Here is a 17550-nt window from a genome sequence, read left to right on the forward strand (position 1 = left end):
CCTTAATCCCCTCTCCTATCAAAAACCCATCAACCCGCGTCTTATAAATATTTAGCGAGGCAGCCTCCACCACAAAGGATTCACAGGTCTTGCCCACAAATGCAAAATATTTCAATAGGCGATCGATATTGGACCATTCTAGTAGCTAACGGCGGTCGACAGTGCATTACTATCACTGCCAGACTCAAAGGCCCCAGGTTCAAAACCTGTACTGCTGGCACCAGACCTCTAAAGGAATCAGTGAGGTATTGAGAAAAAGGAGGAAACAAACCATTGTAAGATTTCATTTGACCTTTCATGAAGAATGTTAAAATCGAAGTGTTTAATAGGTTGAAGCTTTGAAATTGCAGTTTAAATACTCTGAACACCAAAACGTAAATCCAAACTGCAGTGATCTAATAATGAACCCTACCTTGTGCTGTTTTTAGTGCTCTGCATGTGCATTCTTCCATTGAACATGATGGCCACATGTCCCAAGTTCATATTTTGAGTCAATATGAATACCCAATGACCTGAAACGTTAACTCTGTTTCTCTTTCTGCAGATGTTGTCTTGTGCTTCCCTCATTTCTTATGTTATTTCAGACTGGGGACTGGCGCTCTGGGGACCTGGGTTTAAATCTCACCACAGCAGCTGGTGGAATTTAAATGCGATTAATAAATCTGTAATAGTCTCAGTAATGATGACCGTGAAATCACCATTGATTTTCTTTTTAAAAAAAAAACCCATCTGGTTTAATACTGTCCTTAAGGGAAGGAAATCTGCCTGGACTAACTTACGTGGGACTTCAGACCTACTGTTGCATAGTTGACTCTTAATCGCCCTTCGAAATGGGCTAGCAAGTTGAAGGAAATTCAATACAGGCAACAAATGCTGGCCTTGCCAGTGCTGCCCACATCCCATGAAAGGATAAAGAAAAATACATTTGCAGCATCTGGAGTATGTGGTCCTGAGTGGGCAAAGCTGCTGGCTGGAATTCTCTGGCCATTCATGCCAATAGGATTCTCTGGTTCTGTTGGCAGCACATCCCCTGCTGTTGGTTTCCGGGCGGCACAGGGTGGTTTCATTGGGAAGTCCCACTGACAGAGGTGGGATCTCACCACCGGCGAATGACAGCGTGCCTCCCACTGCTGAAGCACTGCGGGAGGCTAGAGAATCTCACCAACTTGTCTCTTTTATCCGCCCTGCATTCTGAGCTTCATTCAGTGAGTTAAAACTACTCCAATTATTTGACTTCGAAACCCATTGAGACGGCATTCAGTCTGGATTTGATTCTAACTTGGGTTGGAAGTAATAACTGGTTATTGTGCGCAGCAGGATGAAGGCTATTAGTTTTGGCAGAGCTGAGTTCAGGCAGTCAAGAGCGAACACTCCCAGGTACAAGCATCTGTGGCTCTATATGCTTGCCTTATTCATCCAGCATAATGGTCTTATAAAAATTGGGTCCATTGCACCTGATACAATTAACAACTATGTGAAAACATGTAGAGAGGAACAGAAGAACCTGCACATTTTTGCTCCAGAATATAGAGCCGTAACAAATGTACGAATACATTGGAAATATGATGCCGTTCACAGGACTGAGCATTGCGTTGCACTTAGATACACAACACATTTTATGGAGTGGGGAGAAAGAACTTGCATTTATATAGCGCCTTTCTCATCCTCCGAGCTCCCAAAGCACTTCACAGGCAGTGAGGAACTTCCGAAATGTCGTCCCTGTTTTTACGTCAGTTTCTGATTGCTCACAAAGAGAAATGAAGTTAAAATGGGGTTTAAAAACATGCTTGAAGAATGCAGTGTCCAGTTTGAGAGGATGGTTAAAGAAAGGGAGGGGAACTGCTGTATGAGATCGCTAATCTCTTCAAGACAAATGTTGTAGGCTGATATGAGGAGAGGGTTGGTTGTTTACAGTGGTTTTAGTACGTGCTGTTTTCCTCCAGCATGTGAAGACAGACCTGATCACTGAACCAAGTTCTCTCCTGTTTGAGAATAGCAGTTGGTCTGTACCTCTCCAATTTTATAGTGGGATGTCTACAGTGACTGATAAAACGGATGAAAAAGCCAGCCTACAAACTGGTGCTCGAATTGGAATGAAGTAACCTGGTATTGGCAACGTGAGTGTTGATCTTTGTGAGCAGTCTTTTAAGTTCTTTTTTATAAACTTTCTATTTCTGGTTCAGAACATATGGAATGTGATAGGTTTATCATGTTCTGGCAAAGCTACATTTTTTCCAGCTTTCTTTTTCATTCCTTGTTTCCACATAAGATTTTTTTTTTAAAAGTTTAAATGTTTATTTTATTAGTGTCACCAGTAGGCTTACATTAACACTGCAGTGAAGTTATTGTGAAAATCTCCTAGTTGCCACACTCTGGCACCTGTTTGGGTACATTGAGGGAGAATTTAACATGGCCAATGCATCTTTCAGACTGTAGGAGCACCCGGAGAAAACCCGCACAGACACAGGGAGAACATACAGATTCTGCACAGACAGTGACCCAAGCCAGGAATCAAACCCAAGTTCCTGGCATTGTGAGGCAGCAGTGCCAACGACTATGCTACCCCAGTCTGAAGCTTGCACTAATCTTGCTTTTCATTTGAAAGAATTTGAGGATGAAAGGTTCTTTATTAATTTTAAATAAAAGAACAAGTACCATTTTTATTTGACCAAATAGTACAGGGTGCAGCGGGAATTGAGACTGCACTGTTCCATTGAATGTTGAAACAAATCATCTTCTCACTTGCTTTGCACTTCTTAAAACATTCATTCATTGTATTGGAAAACTATCTTCAGTTTTTTTTTGTACCTTTCAGAATATTATTTGGAAGAACCCCTATATGGGGTTATCGAGTCATAGAGGTTTACAGCAGGGAAACAGGCCCTTCGGCCCAACTTGTCCATGCCGTCCTTTTCTTAAAAAAAAACCCTAAGCTAATCCCAATTGCCTGCATTTGGCCCATGTCCCTCGATATCCATCATACCCATGTAACTATCTAAATGTTTTTTAAAAGATAAAATTGTACCTATGTCTACTACTACCTCTGGCAGTTTGTTCCAGACACTCACCACCCACTGTGTGAAAAAATTGCCCTTTTAACACTTCTGTATCTCTCCCCTCTCACCTTAAACCTATGCTGTCTAGTTTTAGACTCCCCTACCTTTGGGAAAATATATTGACTATCAATCTTGTCTATGCCCCTCATTATTTTATAGACATCTGTAAGATCACCCCTCAGCCTCCTACACTTCAGAGAAAAAAGTCCCAGTCTATTTAGCCTCTCCTTATAACTCAATCTATCAAGTCCTAGTAACATCCTAATAAATCTTTTCTGCACTCTTTCTAGCTTAATAATATTCTTTCTATAATAAAGTGATCAGAATTGCACATAGTATTCCAACTGTGACCTTAATATACAGCTTCACCAAGACATCCCAACTCCTGTATTTAATGTTCTGACCGATGAAACCCAAGCATGCCAAATGCCGCCTTCACACTCTGTCCATCTGTGACCCCACTTTCAAGGAGCTATGAACACGTCTCCTAGATCTCTTTGTTCTGTAACTCTTCCCAACACCCTACCATTAACTGAATAAGTCCTGCCTTGGTTCAATCTACCAAAATGCATCACCTTGCATTTGTCTAAATTAAACTCCATCTGCCACTGGCCCAATTGGTCAAGATCCCATTGCAACTGGAGATAACTTTCTTCGCTGTCCACTATACCACTGATCTTGGTGTTATCTGCAAACTTACTAACTATGCCCCTTATATTCTCATCCAAATCATTAATATAAATGACAAATAACAGTGGGCCTAACACTGATCCTTGAGGCACACTGCTAGTCACAGGCCTCCAGTTTGAAAAACAACTCTCTACATCCACCCTCTGGCTTCTGTCAAGATGCCAATTTTGTATCCATTTAGATACCTCACCCCGGATCCTGTGAGATTTAACTTTATGCAACAATCTACCATGTGGTACCTTGTCAAAGGCCTTGCTGAAGTCCGTGTAGATGACATCAACTGCACTGTCCTCATCTCCCTTCTCGGTTACCCCTTCAAAAAGCTCAATTAAATTTGTGAGACATGATTTTCCACTCACAAAGCCATGCCGACTGACCCTAATCAGTCCTTGCATCTCTAAATGCCTGTAGATCCTGTCTCTCAAAATACCTTCCAACAATCCAAGCTGGGTGTTTTGTATTCCGTTATATTAACATTCAGCATGTAAGTTCAACAAGGAATTCTGTCGCCTGTTTCAGCCCCAAAGCTGATATCAACCAATTTATTCATCATGAATCATGAACCTACAAATTACGTTACTGAGCGGATACATCTGGTTATTGTTTCCTCCTTTATAGAATGTTGTAATGTCCATAAAGAATAACACCATGGTCTAATAGGTATCCCTAAGAATTTGCTATACACTGTTGAACAGGCTAATGTTGCTCAGTTAAATAAATGTATTTCATACAAAACCTATATATATATAAGAGTAACTTTTATGGCAGGTAAACCAATTGCCCAATTATTATGAGCAGGTGGGGAGGAATGAGCTGGGCTCCCCTTCATTTCAACATACTCAGATGGTCGCAACAATGATCTTAAAATGTATTTTCCCTGTAGATGCCTTTTCTAGTCCAAATGTATTTATTTATAATAAGGAGTCATCAAACCAAGTTAAGTCAATAAAAGTGTAAGTTTGTCCATAACTAAAGCTGAGAAAAAAATAGTGAAGACCTGACAACACGCACTCAGAGGTAAGAGAATTAGGGTTCAATAAAAAGTTTTAAGAAGTATCTTGACTTGTTAAAAGCACGGTGGCACAGTGGTTAACACTTCTACCTCGCAGTGCCAGGGACCCAGGTTCGATTTCCGGCTTGGGCCAGTGTCTGTGAGGTGTCTGCACGTTTTTAAAGTTTATTTATTAGTCACATGTAAGACTTACATTAACACTGCAATGAAGTTACTGCGAAATTCCCCAAGTCGCCTGTTTGGGTCAATGCACCTAACCAGCACATCTTTCAGAATGTGGGAGGAAACCAGAGCACTCGGAGGAAACCCACGCAGACACAGGGAGAATATGCAAACTCCACACAGACAGTGGCCCAAGCTGAGCATTGAACCCGGGTCCCTGGCACTGTGAAGCAGCAGTGCTAACCGCTATGCAACCATGCTGCCCTCCCATGTCTGTGTGCGTTTGCTCCAGGTGCTCCAGTTTCCTCCCACAGTCCAAAAGATTGGCCATGCTAAATTCTCCCTCAGTGTAACTGAACAGACGCCAGAGTGCGGCGACTGGGGGATTTTTCACAATAACTTGGTTGCGGTGTTAACATAAGCCTACTTGTGACACTAATCAATAAACTTAAACTTGAAACTGAAGTCCTTTGATTTGAGATGTAGATCGTTGAGCTCTTCAGTTATTTGAAGTTAACTGGTTTCCCATTCTTTGATCTTTTAATCTCCTAAAGTTTTGAACCTTTGAACAGGAGATCAGGTTATTTTGTCCTCTGAAGGGGGTTTTGAATGTCTGATGTGTATCTGGCTGGTAAGCAGTTTCCATTGTCTTCATAGAACTACAGTTGAGCAAAGTGCAGCACCTAGCACTTTTAATGCCTTCCTTTCAAAATAGTTCCCCAGAAGTGGACCTTGATAAGTGTGAAATCCAATGCAACAAGTTAGAATGCAATTCATGTTGGAACTTTTACATAGAAGTGGTCAGCTTTACAGTATCAGCATTCAGGTGACTCGTGGAAGCCAATTTTGGTTATTGTCTTTTCTTGTACTGTTGTTAAAACAAGTCTCCTTTTAAACAGTTCAATATCTCTGTGGTTAGTCTGTGACATTAAAGGTTGATTTCTAAGTTTCCTGTCATCTTGCTGTAATTATGTTGTTTCACATTGTTGCTTAATCTTGGAAAGTTGTTGCTTTCACTCCTTGCATTTAGAGTGCATCTTCTTTTTTCATTTGTAATAATGTGGAATGATAACACAAAGAAATGTTGGCAGATAAGGTGTTGACTATTGTTTCTGTGTAAATTATCCTATTGTTTGTGTAATGGTGAATCTCTGTAATATTCTGAAAGAGAACTAAGTTTGATGTGTAGAATAGTACTTTGTGCCCAAATTTGGGAATGAGACAAATGATGCATGCAACTAATGTGTTATGTTGGCTCCATGTCATTAGAAGGGTGACATATCGAACAAGTCTGCGCAAAAGGCACTCAAGCCTATCAGCCAATCTTTCACAACAATTATCAACAGCTGGAGAGAACAAAATGAGTGTGACTGTACAGTAAAACTACAAAATATAGGAGCAGAATTAGGCCATTCGGCTCATTGAGTCCGCTCTGCCATTCAATCATATCTCAACTCTATTTTCCTGCCTTTTCCCCATAACCTTTGATCCCCTTAGCAATCAAAGACCTATTTATCTCTGTCTTAAATATACTCAATGACCTGGCCTCCACAGCCTTCTGTGACCATGAATTCCACAGATTCACCACTTTCTAGCTGAAGAAATTTCTCTTCATCTCGGATCTAAAGCATGGTCGCTTTACTCTGACTTAGGGTTAGGGTTAGGGTCACTAACCCTAACCCTAACCTTAACTCTAACCCTAACCCTGTGCCTTTGGATCCTAGTCCCTCCCACTAATGGAGACATCCTCTCCGTGTCCATTCTGTAGAGGCCTTTCAATATTCTGTAAGTTTCAATGACAAACTCCCCCCTCATCCTTCTAAATTCCATCAAGTACAGACCCAGAGTCCTCAGATGCTCCTGATATGTCAAGCCTTTCATTCCTGGGCTCACTTTCATGAACTTCCTTTGGACTCTTTCCAAAGCACCATGCATCAGAGAGATGGTGCCAAAATTGATAAAGTATTGTTGGAATAGATCACAGTTAGCAATGCTGCCATGCTTATAGAAAAATGAAGGCAAATTTAAGTAACCACAGAAGGACGTGGAATAAGTCAACACGAATATGTTTTATTATAAACAAGCAGGTTCCAATCATTTTCAACCATCTGCAATGTTAATGTAAAAGGTTTGTTTATTAATCACAAGTAAGCTTACATTAACACTGCAATAAAGTTACTTGAAAGTCCCCTAGTTGCCACACTCTGGCCCCTGTTTGAGTACATTGAGGGAGAAGTTAGCGTGGCCAATCCACCTGACCAGCACATTTTTTGGATTGTGGGAGGAAACTGGAGGAAACTCACGCAGACACGGGAGAATGTGCAAACTCTACTCAGACAGTGACCCAAGCTGGGAATCGAACCCAGGTCCCTGGCGCTGTGAGGCAACAGTGCGAACTACTGTGCCCCCAGATGAAGAAAGCAATCATGGAGTTGCTCCGTAATAAGAAACATTGCAGACTGGTTGGGAGAAGTTAAGACTATGTTGACCCTTGCTGCCTCACCAAACATCTCTAACCACCTAAATGAGATTGAGAGGCTTTAAGGAAGCCCAAAATGTATCTACCTCAAGTGAGACTGCAAGGGGACAAGATTTCAAAGGCAAACCTTTTTCATAAAAAAATACTCAAAAAAGAGAGTGGTTCCACTTGTCTGGGTTGGCACAGGAGGTGTGAGCAACAGAGAACCCTGACCTGGATCTCATTGTCTTTGCTGGCTTCCTGCAGTCTGTGTGAGCAGTTTCGATTTGCTCTTGTAATATTTGACCTACACCAGTGAACTTCAGTAGTATCACTGGAATCAGCAAATAAATGGGACTTTTTGGCTGCATGAGGAGGAAACATCAAATAGAATTTGTGAGCTAATGATGTCTTTGAAGCCAAAACGCGATGACAGGAGGCCAAGAGTGGAGTTATTTTTTTGATGACTGAATGTGTTACTGCAGAGAGGGCTCATGAAATGCTGACTACCTATGTCAAGCAGTGACAAGTTGCCCTGTGCAATAGAGCGCAGAGGGCAAAGTACAGCACAGGAACAGGCCCTTCAGCCCTCCAGAACCCATGTCAATCATGATGCCTTAACTAAACTAAAAAAAATCTTCAGCTCTTAGTCAGAGTGTATTCCTCTATTCCCTCCCTATTCATGAACCTGTCCAGATGCCTCTTAAATGTTGCTAATGTTCCATCACCTCCTCTGGCAGCGCGTTCCAGGCACCCATCTTCTCTGCGTGAAAAGCTTCCCTTGCACATCTCCCTTAATCTTTCCCCCTCTCACTTTGGACCCATGCCCTCTTGTAGAGGAAGTTCCAAAACAAATTCTTTCTCAGAGGTTATTCTGTCAGTCACTCAGGCACCCAAACAACCAGGGATAGATCTTGCCAATAATGATGTAAAGCATAATTCCAAAAGGAGGAATGAAACAGAATGATGCCTTCATTTATGTGTTGGATGAAAAAGCAATATTTTAAAATGTCTTAGACCATGAATGGATGCATATGGAAGATTTGGCAGTGCTGTAGTGTCAGAAGTTTCACAACACCAGGTTAAAGTCCAACAAGTTTACTTGATAGTAAACCCACAAGCTTTCGGGGTTTGCCCCTTCATCAGGTGAGTGGAGAGTTCTGGTCTCAAACAGAGTACATAAAGACACACACAGTTTACAGAATACTGATTAGAATGCGAGTCTTTACAGCTAATCAATTCTTATCCAATTGTCCAACGCTGGCATCTCCACGTCAGTACTGTAGTGTGTCATGGATCCACCTAGTAACAGTAGTAACAAGAATTTAGCAAGGCGTGATAGAATGCGATCTGCCCAGCAGAAGGCAAAGTTCTGCCCAGTGACATCAATAGCCATCATTCCAAAGGCATGTAAGATGTGACTTTCCTAGTAACGGGATTAGCAGGTATCTAGACAGAACCAGGTGACAAATCAGCCTTTCGTTTGGAAACAGCTTACCTAGATGACCGAGAGATCAATGGAGATAGACGCACACTAATTTCTAGAGCCAAGGAATTTGAGCGCTGCAGACTGCCAAATGCACAGAAGGAAGACTCAAAGAAGGAACATGGTCTTAGTGCCAGCACCCTCAGAAGCAAGTAGCCCAGTTCACATCTAACCACCTCAGAGGCCAACCTACAACTCCCAGCTGGAAGGCTAGGCTCACATCTGAGTCTTGGAGCCAAGGTAGTGCAGAAATTTCTATAAAGGCAATAAAGTATCCTTGCTGGACCAGGCAAAGATATTTCCCAGACTTGATCCTCAACCCTGTATTGTATGGTAACTATAACCTGGATTTGACTTGTAGATTTATTTAATTTGGGTGATATTTGGGAAGGAGGAAGTCTTAAGGAATTCAGGGATCGTAGATATATTTTGGGGTCATTTCTACATACTGTGCGTGTAGTGATTCAGGGCCTAATTGTCAGAGGGTATTGTCCCATTCTTGTGTATTTTGTCCTTAAATCATTAAATAGTCAGTAATGATTGTTATACGGTGACAGGACTGCTTCTTCTCACTGGGGTTCCATGTGACCCTCACACCATTCCAAATACAAAACTCTACATCACTATTCACTGGTATTTCAAGTTGAGGCACCTTGCAGATAACATCAGTGTGATTCGTGAAGCAGAAGTGGTGCCTTCAAGCCAATGTTGATTTTGACATGAGACATGAAGGAAGGAGGAAGGACAATTGCTTACCACATTGTTTTTACTTGAGCTAAATTTCAGATTTTTGGGTGTCTGAACCGATTCCATGGCTGAGAAATTTCAGGAATGGCAGATCTTACGATGAGCAACATAAGATCACTCTCCGGATGGTATTATGATTGCACCATACATTACTGACAAAGCAAAATTGTAAGAATGCAGCAATGTCAATGTTGATTTTAAGAAGTTTGTGACCAATGATGTAGCTCTAAGGTTGAAGTAAAAGGACAGAGAAAGGAACAGAGCAATGGGTTCGAGAAGGAATTAGATAAATGAGAGATCGTCATACTGCAAGTTGATTAAGAGGAGAAAAAAAACAGAGACAGAAATGAAAAGTAAGAGTAAAATGAAAAAGAATGTATTGGAATTAATTGTATTTGGGGGGCTTGCTCTTTAACTTTTATGATTGAAGTAGGATAACTGTGTGCAATATACAAACGCCCTTAAGTGATTAATCCAGCATGGTCATTATAACCAGGAATAATGGATCATGTAATCATAGGAAATGTCGGACAAAAGAATACTTGGAGCTATCCCTGTCACCTTTTGCCGTTCTGATAGTCACACGATAAAGAGTTGTTGATGGATCATTGCAATCATTCTTCAATCAGTTAGTCTACAAAGGAGGCAGATGTATGATTAGGAAAGCCAAATAGTAGAGCACTTTGGGAACCAAAGGTCCAAAATTCCTTTTGTTCCTTCGAAACATTGCACGCTTATACAGCATGCCTCAAATGAGCTCTGAAAAAGGGTCATCCGGACTCAAAACACTGTCTCTATTCTCTCCCCACAGATGCTGTCAGACCTGCTGAGATTTTCCAGCATTTTCTGTTTTTGTTTCAGATTCCAGCATCCACAGTATTTTACCTTTATGCCTCAAATTACTTGTGCACTATTTTCTCTGATAAAAATCATTTTCGCTTTTGAACGTCAAAGCAGTGTGGCAGCCTGAAAATTATTGTCTTGTAACCATAAGGGCTGAATTCCCATTCCCATATGAGAGAGATCAAAAATTTTTTTGTGGGTGGGATTTTCGAGGGCTAATTTTTAATTTTCAGGGTGGCTATTTTTGGGTTTTTGGTGGCTCTTTTCCAGTTCTCACTGACTCCTTTAAAAGGTGATTCAGTCATTCTGTAACATTACTTTCTGTATTTCTCTTGCCATATAGGGCATTTGGATTGTATGGAAGAATAATTAGAAGAGTTCATCAATATCCTTAATAATTATTAACCTTCCATTAAACTTGAAACCATAACATGCAAGGTAAAACACATTAATTTCCTGGACAAACTGGCACAAAACAACAGGTTTAAAGTAAAGTTTATTTATTAGTCACAAGTAAGACTTACGTTAACAGTGCAATGAAGTTAACTGTGAAATTCCCCGAGTTGCCACACTATGGCACCTGTTCAGGTCAGTTCACCTTACCAGCACATCTTTCAGACTGTGGGAGGAAACCGGAGCATCAAGGGAAACCCACGCAGACACAGGGACAATGTGCAAACTTCACACAGACAGCGAACCAAGCCAGGAATCGAACCCAGGTCCCTGGTGCTATGAGACAGCAGTGTTCGCCACTGTGCCACCCAAGAGTTTTTTTAATAACCAAAGCGCACTTCTACACACAAAATGCCATCAACCTCAACATACCTTCTGTGGACTGGTTAGGTTTTTAGGGTCGGACAGAGAGAGGACATGTCTGCTTTATACTCTGCCACTTTTCTCTCGGCTCACGTCCTTGTTGCCCCCTGTGACGCCCTGCCCTTATATTTTGGCCTGTTGACTTCTTGTCTCCTGGGCCTTTTCCATTTTTAAAAATATTATTACTCCCATTAGCTTTTTCTTTTGTGGGTTGGTGAATGAAGGGTATCTGCATGTGGGGAGTAAAAAAGCCAGGGGTTAGGATTACTGCCAATGTATTTTTCTTCATCACAGATGCATAGAACTAGAAGATTTTAATCAGGTAGTTACTGTCCTCTTTACCACACACCTTAATCTCAGATTCAATTCACCAATAACCCCACCACGTGGGGAGGCGGTGGCATAATGGTATAGTCACTGGACTACTAACCCAGAGACCCAGCGTAATGCTCTGAGGACCTAGGTTCGATTCCCACCATGGCAGATGGTGAAATTTGAATTCAGTAGAAGTCTAATGATGACCATGAAACCATTGTTGCTTATCAGAAAAACCCACCTGGTTCACTAATGCCCTTTAGGGGAGGAAATCAGTTGTCCTTACTTGGTCTGGCCGACATGTGACTCCAGATTCAGAACAATGTGGTTGCCCACATCCCTTGAATAAATGAAAAAAAAATCTAGCATTGACATAAATACTGCATTAATTGCTGTTTGCAGAAGCGAGTTCTAAACTTCTACCAATCTTTGTGCCCACATGTGTTTCCTAATTTCACTCTTCAAAGGACTGGTTCTAATTTTTAGAATATGCTCTTTCGTTCCCCCAATTTAATCCCCTAAGTTAATTGATCAGTTGGTCGTAAAAAGCACCAGAAGAAATAAAAGATTTTAATTACTCTTTGGGGTATTAGTATATACAAGACGGCTGTATATTTCTTATTCATTGTGGGACATGGGCGTTGCTGGCTGGCCAACATTTATTGCCTATCCCTAGTCACCCTTGGAGGGCAGTTAAGAATCAACCACATTGCTGTGGTTCTGGATTCACACGCAGGCCAAACCGGGAAAGAACAGCAGATTTCCTTCCCTAAAATACATTAGTGAACCAGATGGGTTTTTCCAACAATCAACAATAGTTTCACGGTCATCAGCAGATTCTTAATTCCAGATATTGAATTTGGATTTCACCACCTGTGGCAGTGGGATTTGAACCTGAGTCCCAGAACATTAGCTGAGTTTCTAGATTGGTCGTCTACTGATAATACCATTAGGCCATTGGCTCCCCAAGAAAGTTCAATAAAGTCGTTACGCCTCAATTAGTTCACAGTATATGAAACACTTTGGCTGTGATAACACAACTGCAAATCTTCCTTATGAAATTGTTCAGTATTTAAATTATCCAATTAACACAGTGTTCATTATGATAACTTCCATTAAATTTAGAATTTAATGGATGTTAGAATTCATTTGGAATTTAAAAGAATGAGAGTGGATCTAATTGAAACTTATAAAATTCTGTTGGGACTGGATTACCTTGCTGCAGAGTTGTTGTTCTGTCTGGCTGGGGCAGAGGGAGTGGACCAGAACAAGGGGTCACAATCTCGGGATATCGGGTAGGCAATTTGGACTGAGATGAGGAGAAAATTCTTCACTTACAGTGTGGTGAACCTGTGGAATTCTCTACCATAGAAGGTTGCACAAGCCAAGTTACTGAATATATTTAAGAAGGAAACAGATTTTTAGACTCTAAAGTGTCAGCGGGTGTGGGGAGAGTGTAGGAGTATGATGTTGAAATAGAGACAGTAAGAAGTCTCACAACACCAGGTTAAAGTCCAACAGGTTCATTTGGTAGCAAAAGCCACTAGTTTTTGGAGCGCTGCTCCTTCATCAGGGGAATGGGAATTCTGTTCACAAACAGGGCATATAAAGACACAAACTCAATTTGCAAATTAATAGTTGGAATGTGAGTCTTTACAGGTAATCAAGTCTTAAAGGTACAGACAATGTGAGTGGAGTGAGGGTTAAGCACAGGTTAAAGAGATGTCTATTGTCTCCAGACAGGACAGTTAGTGAGATTTTGCAAGCCCAGGCAAGTTGTGGGGGTTACAGATAGTGTGACATGAACCCAAGATCCCTGTTGAAGCCACCCTAGTGTGCGGTACTTGGCAGAGACTGATAACCAAGTTCCACACAAATGAGAACGGCCTCAACTGGGATTTTGGATTCATGTCACACTATCTGTAACCCCCACAGCTTGCCTGGGCTTGCAAAATCTCACTAACTGTCCTGTCTGGAGACAATAGACATCTCTTTAACCTGTGCTTAACCCTCCCTGCACTCACGTTATCTGTACCTTGAAAACTTGATTATCTGTAAAGACTCGCATTCCAACCATTATTTTGTAAATAGAGTTTGTGTCTTTCTATGCCCTGTTTGTGAACAGAACTCCCACTCGCCTGATGAAAGAGCAGTGCTCCAAAAGATACCAAATTGTGCAGATAGCAGATTGTGCTACCAAATAAACCTGTTGGACTTTAACTTGGTGTTGTGAGACTTCTTACTGTGTTACCCCAGTCCAACACTGGTATCTCCACATCATTTGAGATACAGAATCAGCCACAAACAGGTTGAATGGCAGGGCAGGTGTGGAAGGACCAACTGACTGCATCCTGCTCCTTTTCTCTATGTTTCTAAAGCTTTACAGTTTATTTATTAGTGTCACAACTAGGCTTACATTAACACTGCAATGAAGTTACTGTGCTTGTTTGGGTACACTGAGGGAGAATTTAGCACGGCCAATGCACTTAACCAGCACAGCTTCAAATTGTGGGAGGAAACCGGAGCACCTGGAGAAAACCCATGCAGACACAGGAAGAACATGCAGATTCGGCACAGTGATCCAAGCTGGGAATCTAACTTGGGTCCCTGGCACTACAAGGCAGCAATGCGTGCAACTGTGCCACCGTGCTGCCCTATGTGCTGTGGATGCAATAGCTGGTGACGGGTTCCTACTCATAGCTCCCATCTTTGAGGCTTTTCTGAAGTAGATCAATTTGTGACATTGAACTTGCTGTAAAAACATGCTAACATTTGTTATGTAGGGCTGTCTGGCAAGAAAACTGCAATGTGGGTGGGCTACGGCAGGGTTGCCAGCTGCCTTCACGGTTAGCAGAGAAAATTTGAGAAATGAGAATAAAGAACATTGGATACGACCTGTTCTTCCCAAAGAAAACATCTTAGATTGTAAAATTTGCAGGATTATTTACTTTACACTGCTATCTTTGACTGACTGGACTTTTTTCTATCAGGAAATGTTTCTGTTCAGAATGTGGGTATAGAAAAGATTTATCAGGATGTTGCCTGGTATAGAGGGTATTAGTTATGAGGAGAGGTTGGAGAAACTTGGTTTGTTCTCACTGGAATGTTGGAGGTTGAGGGACGACCTGATAGAGCTCTACAAGATTATGAGGGGCGTGGACAGAATGGATAGTCAGCAGCTTTTTCCCAGGGTGAAAGTCTCAATTTCTTGAGAGAATAGGTTTAAGGTGTGAGGGGCAAGGTTTAAAGAGGATGTGCGAGCCAGGTTTTTTTACACTGAGGGTAGTGGGTGCCTGGAACTCGTTGCTGGAGGATGTAGTGGAAGTAGAGACGATAGTAACTTTTAAGGGGCGTCTGGACAGATACATGAATAGGATGGGAATAGAGTGATACGGGTCCCTGGAAGGGTATGGGGTTTTAGTTCAGATGGGCAGCATGGTCGGTGCAGGCTTGGAGGGCCAAAGGGCCTGTTCTTGTGCTGTAATTTTTTTTGTTCTTTGAATTTTAAGGCAAAATTTAACTATGTGACTGTTGTTAGTATTCCCTGAGACAAGCAATTAGACAGCTAGTAACATCAAGAAAAAATTGTTCTGACGCAGGGATGTCCCAGGATAATGATCTGTGAAGGAGCAATAAAAGTAGCTAAATAAACAAATATTTGTAAAATTCTACTCAATTGCAAATACAAGCAAAGCATCCAATGCCCAATTTGGGAGAAATTCTTTATTTAGAGAGTGGGTAGAATGTGGAAGTGATTGCAGTGCATGTTGCTACTGGTATGCTTGATTATTGGCAAGGACCCATTTGAAAACTTGGCATCTGGGCCATTTCCTGTTGACGTGACAGGAATTGATGTATTGTTGCTGTTTAATGAGTGAAAGTCAGAGGAGGACCTTGTGGAGAAATACCGGTGACGTTAAATGTGGCTTAATCAGACATGGGGTCTCCATACTCTTGGTCCACGTGGTCATCGAGAGCAAGTCCAATATTGTGTGAATATTTATAAGGTCAACTGATGAATTCCAGTCAACAACACAATATTTGACCTACAGCCTGAGGGGGCTGAATTCAAATATTGGGCCTGATGTTACATTTGCATTACTGGCCAAGCACCTCCAGCTTGACAAAGGTCGGGTGTGGGGCTGTCAAACTCTGCCCAATGTGTGAGAACAGAGGTGGATTTTCATCTTGCTGTCTGGGCAGAATACTATTGTGGCCAGCCACCCATTACAGAATCAACCTGCTTTCATCGAATCCCTACAGTGCAGGAGGAGGCCATCCGGCCCACCAAGTCTGCACCGACAACAATCCCACCCTGGCCCTATCCCAGTAACACCATGTATTTACCCTGCTAGTCCCCCTGACACTACTCAGTGTGGCTAATCAACCTAATCTGCACATCTTTAGACTGTGGGAGGAAACCAGAGAACTCGAAAGAAACCCACGCAAGGAGGTGGGGGTGGGGTGGGGAGGGAACGTGCAAACTCCACACAGACTGTGACCCAAGGCCAAATTGAACCCGGGTCTCTGTCGCTCTGCAGCAGTAATGCTAACCATTGTGCCGCTGTGCTGCTTCTTAATTAATTTCAGTGCCTCTGCAATGCTATGGGGAGAGGTTGGATAAACTCAGTTTGTTCTCACTGCAATGACAGAGGTTGAGGGGTGCCCTGACAGAGGTTATGAGTGGCGTGGACAGAGTGGATAGTCAGATGCTCTTTCCTCGGATAAAAAAGTCAAGTACGTAGGTTTAAAATGCACGGGGAAAATTTAGAGGAGATGTGCGAGGTAAATCTTTTACACAGAGGGTGGTGAATGTCTGGAACGCGCTGCCCAGGGAGGTGGTGGAAGCAGGCACGAAAGCAGCATTTAAGGGGCATCTAGGTGAATACATGAATAGGGTGGGAATGGATGCGTACGGACTTTAAGTGCATACAGTTTAGTTAAGGCAGGCATCATGATCGGCACAGGCTTGGAGGGCCCAAGGGCCTGTTCCTGTGCTGCATTGTTCTTTGTTCTTTGCCAGTTTCTCACTCTGTCAGCCAGCTGAAACATCTTGTGGGGAATGTTTTAAAATTTTAAAAGCTCCTGCTTTTTTTTTGTTGTTGGATTGTAATTTGCCTTTATTTCTTTTTTTTTTGCTCTGCAGTTGTGAGGTGAGGAAGAAACTTTATGCAAAATTATGGCCTGCATTACGGTAACCGACATGGACACCGGATCAATCCAACTCCAGAATGGGGATCTACATCAAAACTCAAGAGCACCCAAACAGCCTGGGGTACTGCGGGTAAAACTTTATCCCACTCCTAGCAAGCCAGATAACAACAGCCTCACATTTCCCCCAGATGAGTATGTGGCAGAAGAGATCTGCATAGCAGCTGCCAAAGCCTGCGGTGAGCGTACATTTGATATTTTGACCACATGTGCTTGCGTGCTCTTTCTTTGCTTTTATTGTATCGGGTTTTCTTCTGGCATGAGTTGTGCATGATTTGTTTTCCTTTCCTAAATTAGCTTAACCCCATTCTACATTAATTTAGTTAATTTAGCCTAAGCCAGAATTTTAACTTCAAAAGTGCTGGAGGTATGTGCCGTTCAGAGCCACATCAGCAATTGCACAACCAACGCCCACCAACGCCTCAACTTTCTCAGAAGCCGAAGGAAATTTGTTATGTCAGCTACGACTCTCACCAACTTTTACCATAGAAAGTGTTCTTTCTGGTTGTATCACAGCTTGGCATGGCTCCTGCTGAGCCCAAGACCACAAGAAACTACAGAAGGTCATGAATGTAGCCCAATCCATCATGCAAACCAGCCTCCCAACCATTAACTCTGTCTACACTTCCCACTGCATTCGCAAAGCAACCAGCATAATTAAGGACCTCACGCATCCTGGACATTCTCTCTTCCTCCTTCTTCCTTCGGGAGGGTATGTGCCAACCAACTCAAGAACAGCTTCTTCCTTGCTGCC

The 17550-nt window shown here is 42.1% G+C and overlaps 1 protein-coding gene across 2 annotated transcripts in view; it reads left to right on the top strand.

Moving 5' to 3' along the window:
• Nucleotides 1–17550, top strand: part of LOC145342905 (tyrosine-protein kinase JAK2-like) — a 270756-nt gene that overhangs the window by 112778 nt on the left and 140428 nt on the right. For both annotated transcript variants that reach the window (XM_080188485.1, XM_080188486.1), the window contains one exon: nucleotides 16732–16975. In XM_080188485.1, coding sequence (XP_080044611.1) covers nucleotides 16765–16975 — 211 coding nt within the window. In that variant the 5' untranslated portion in view covers nucleotides 16732–16764. The remainder of the gene's footprint in view (nucleotides 1–16731; nucleotides 16976–17550) is intronic.

This window comes from Carcharhinus amblyrhynchos, chromosome 5 (assembly GCF_965287045.1).
Source record: "Carcharhinus amblyrhynchos chromosome 5, sCarAmb.v2.hapA, whole genome shotgun sequence".
NCBI lineage: Eukaryota > Metazoa > Chordata > Chondrichthyes > Carcharhiniformes > Carcharhinidae > Carcharhinus > Carcharhinus amblyrhynchos.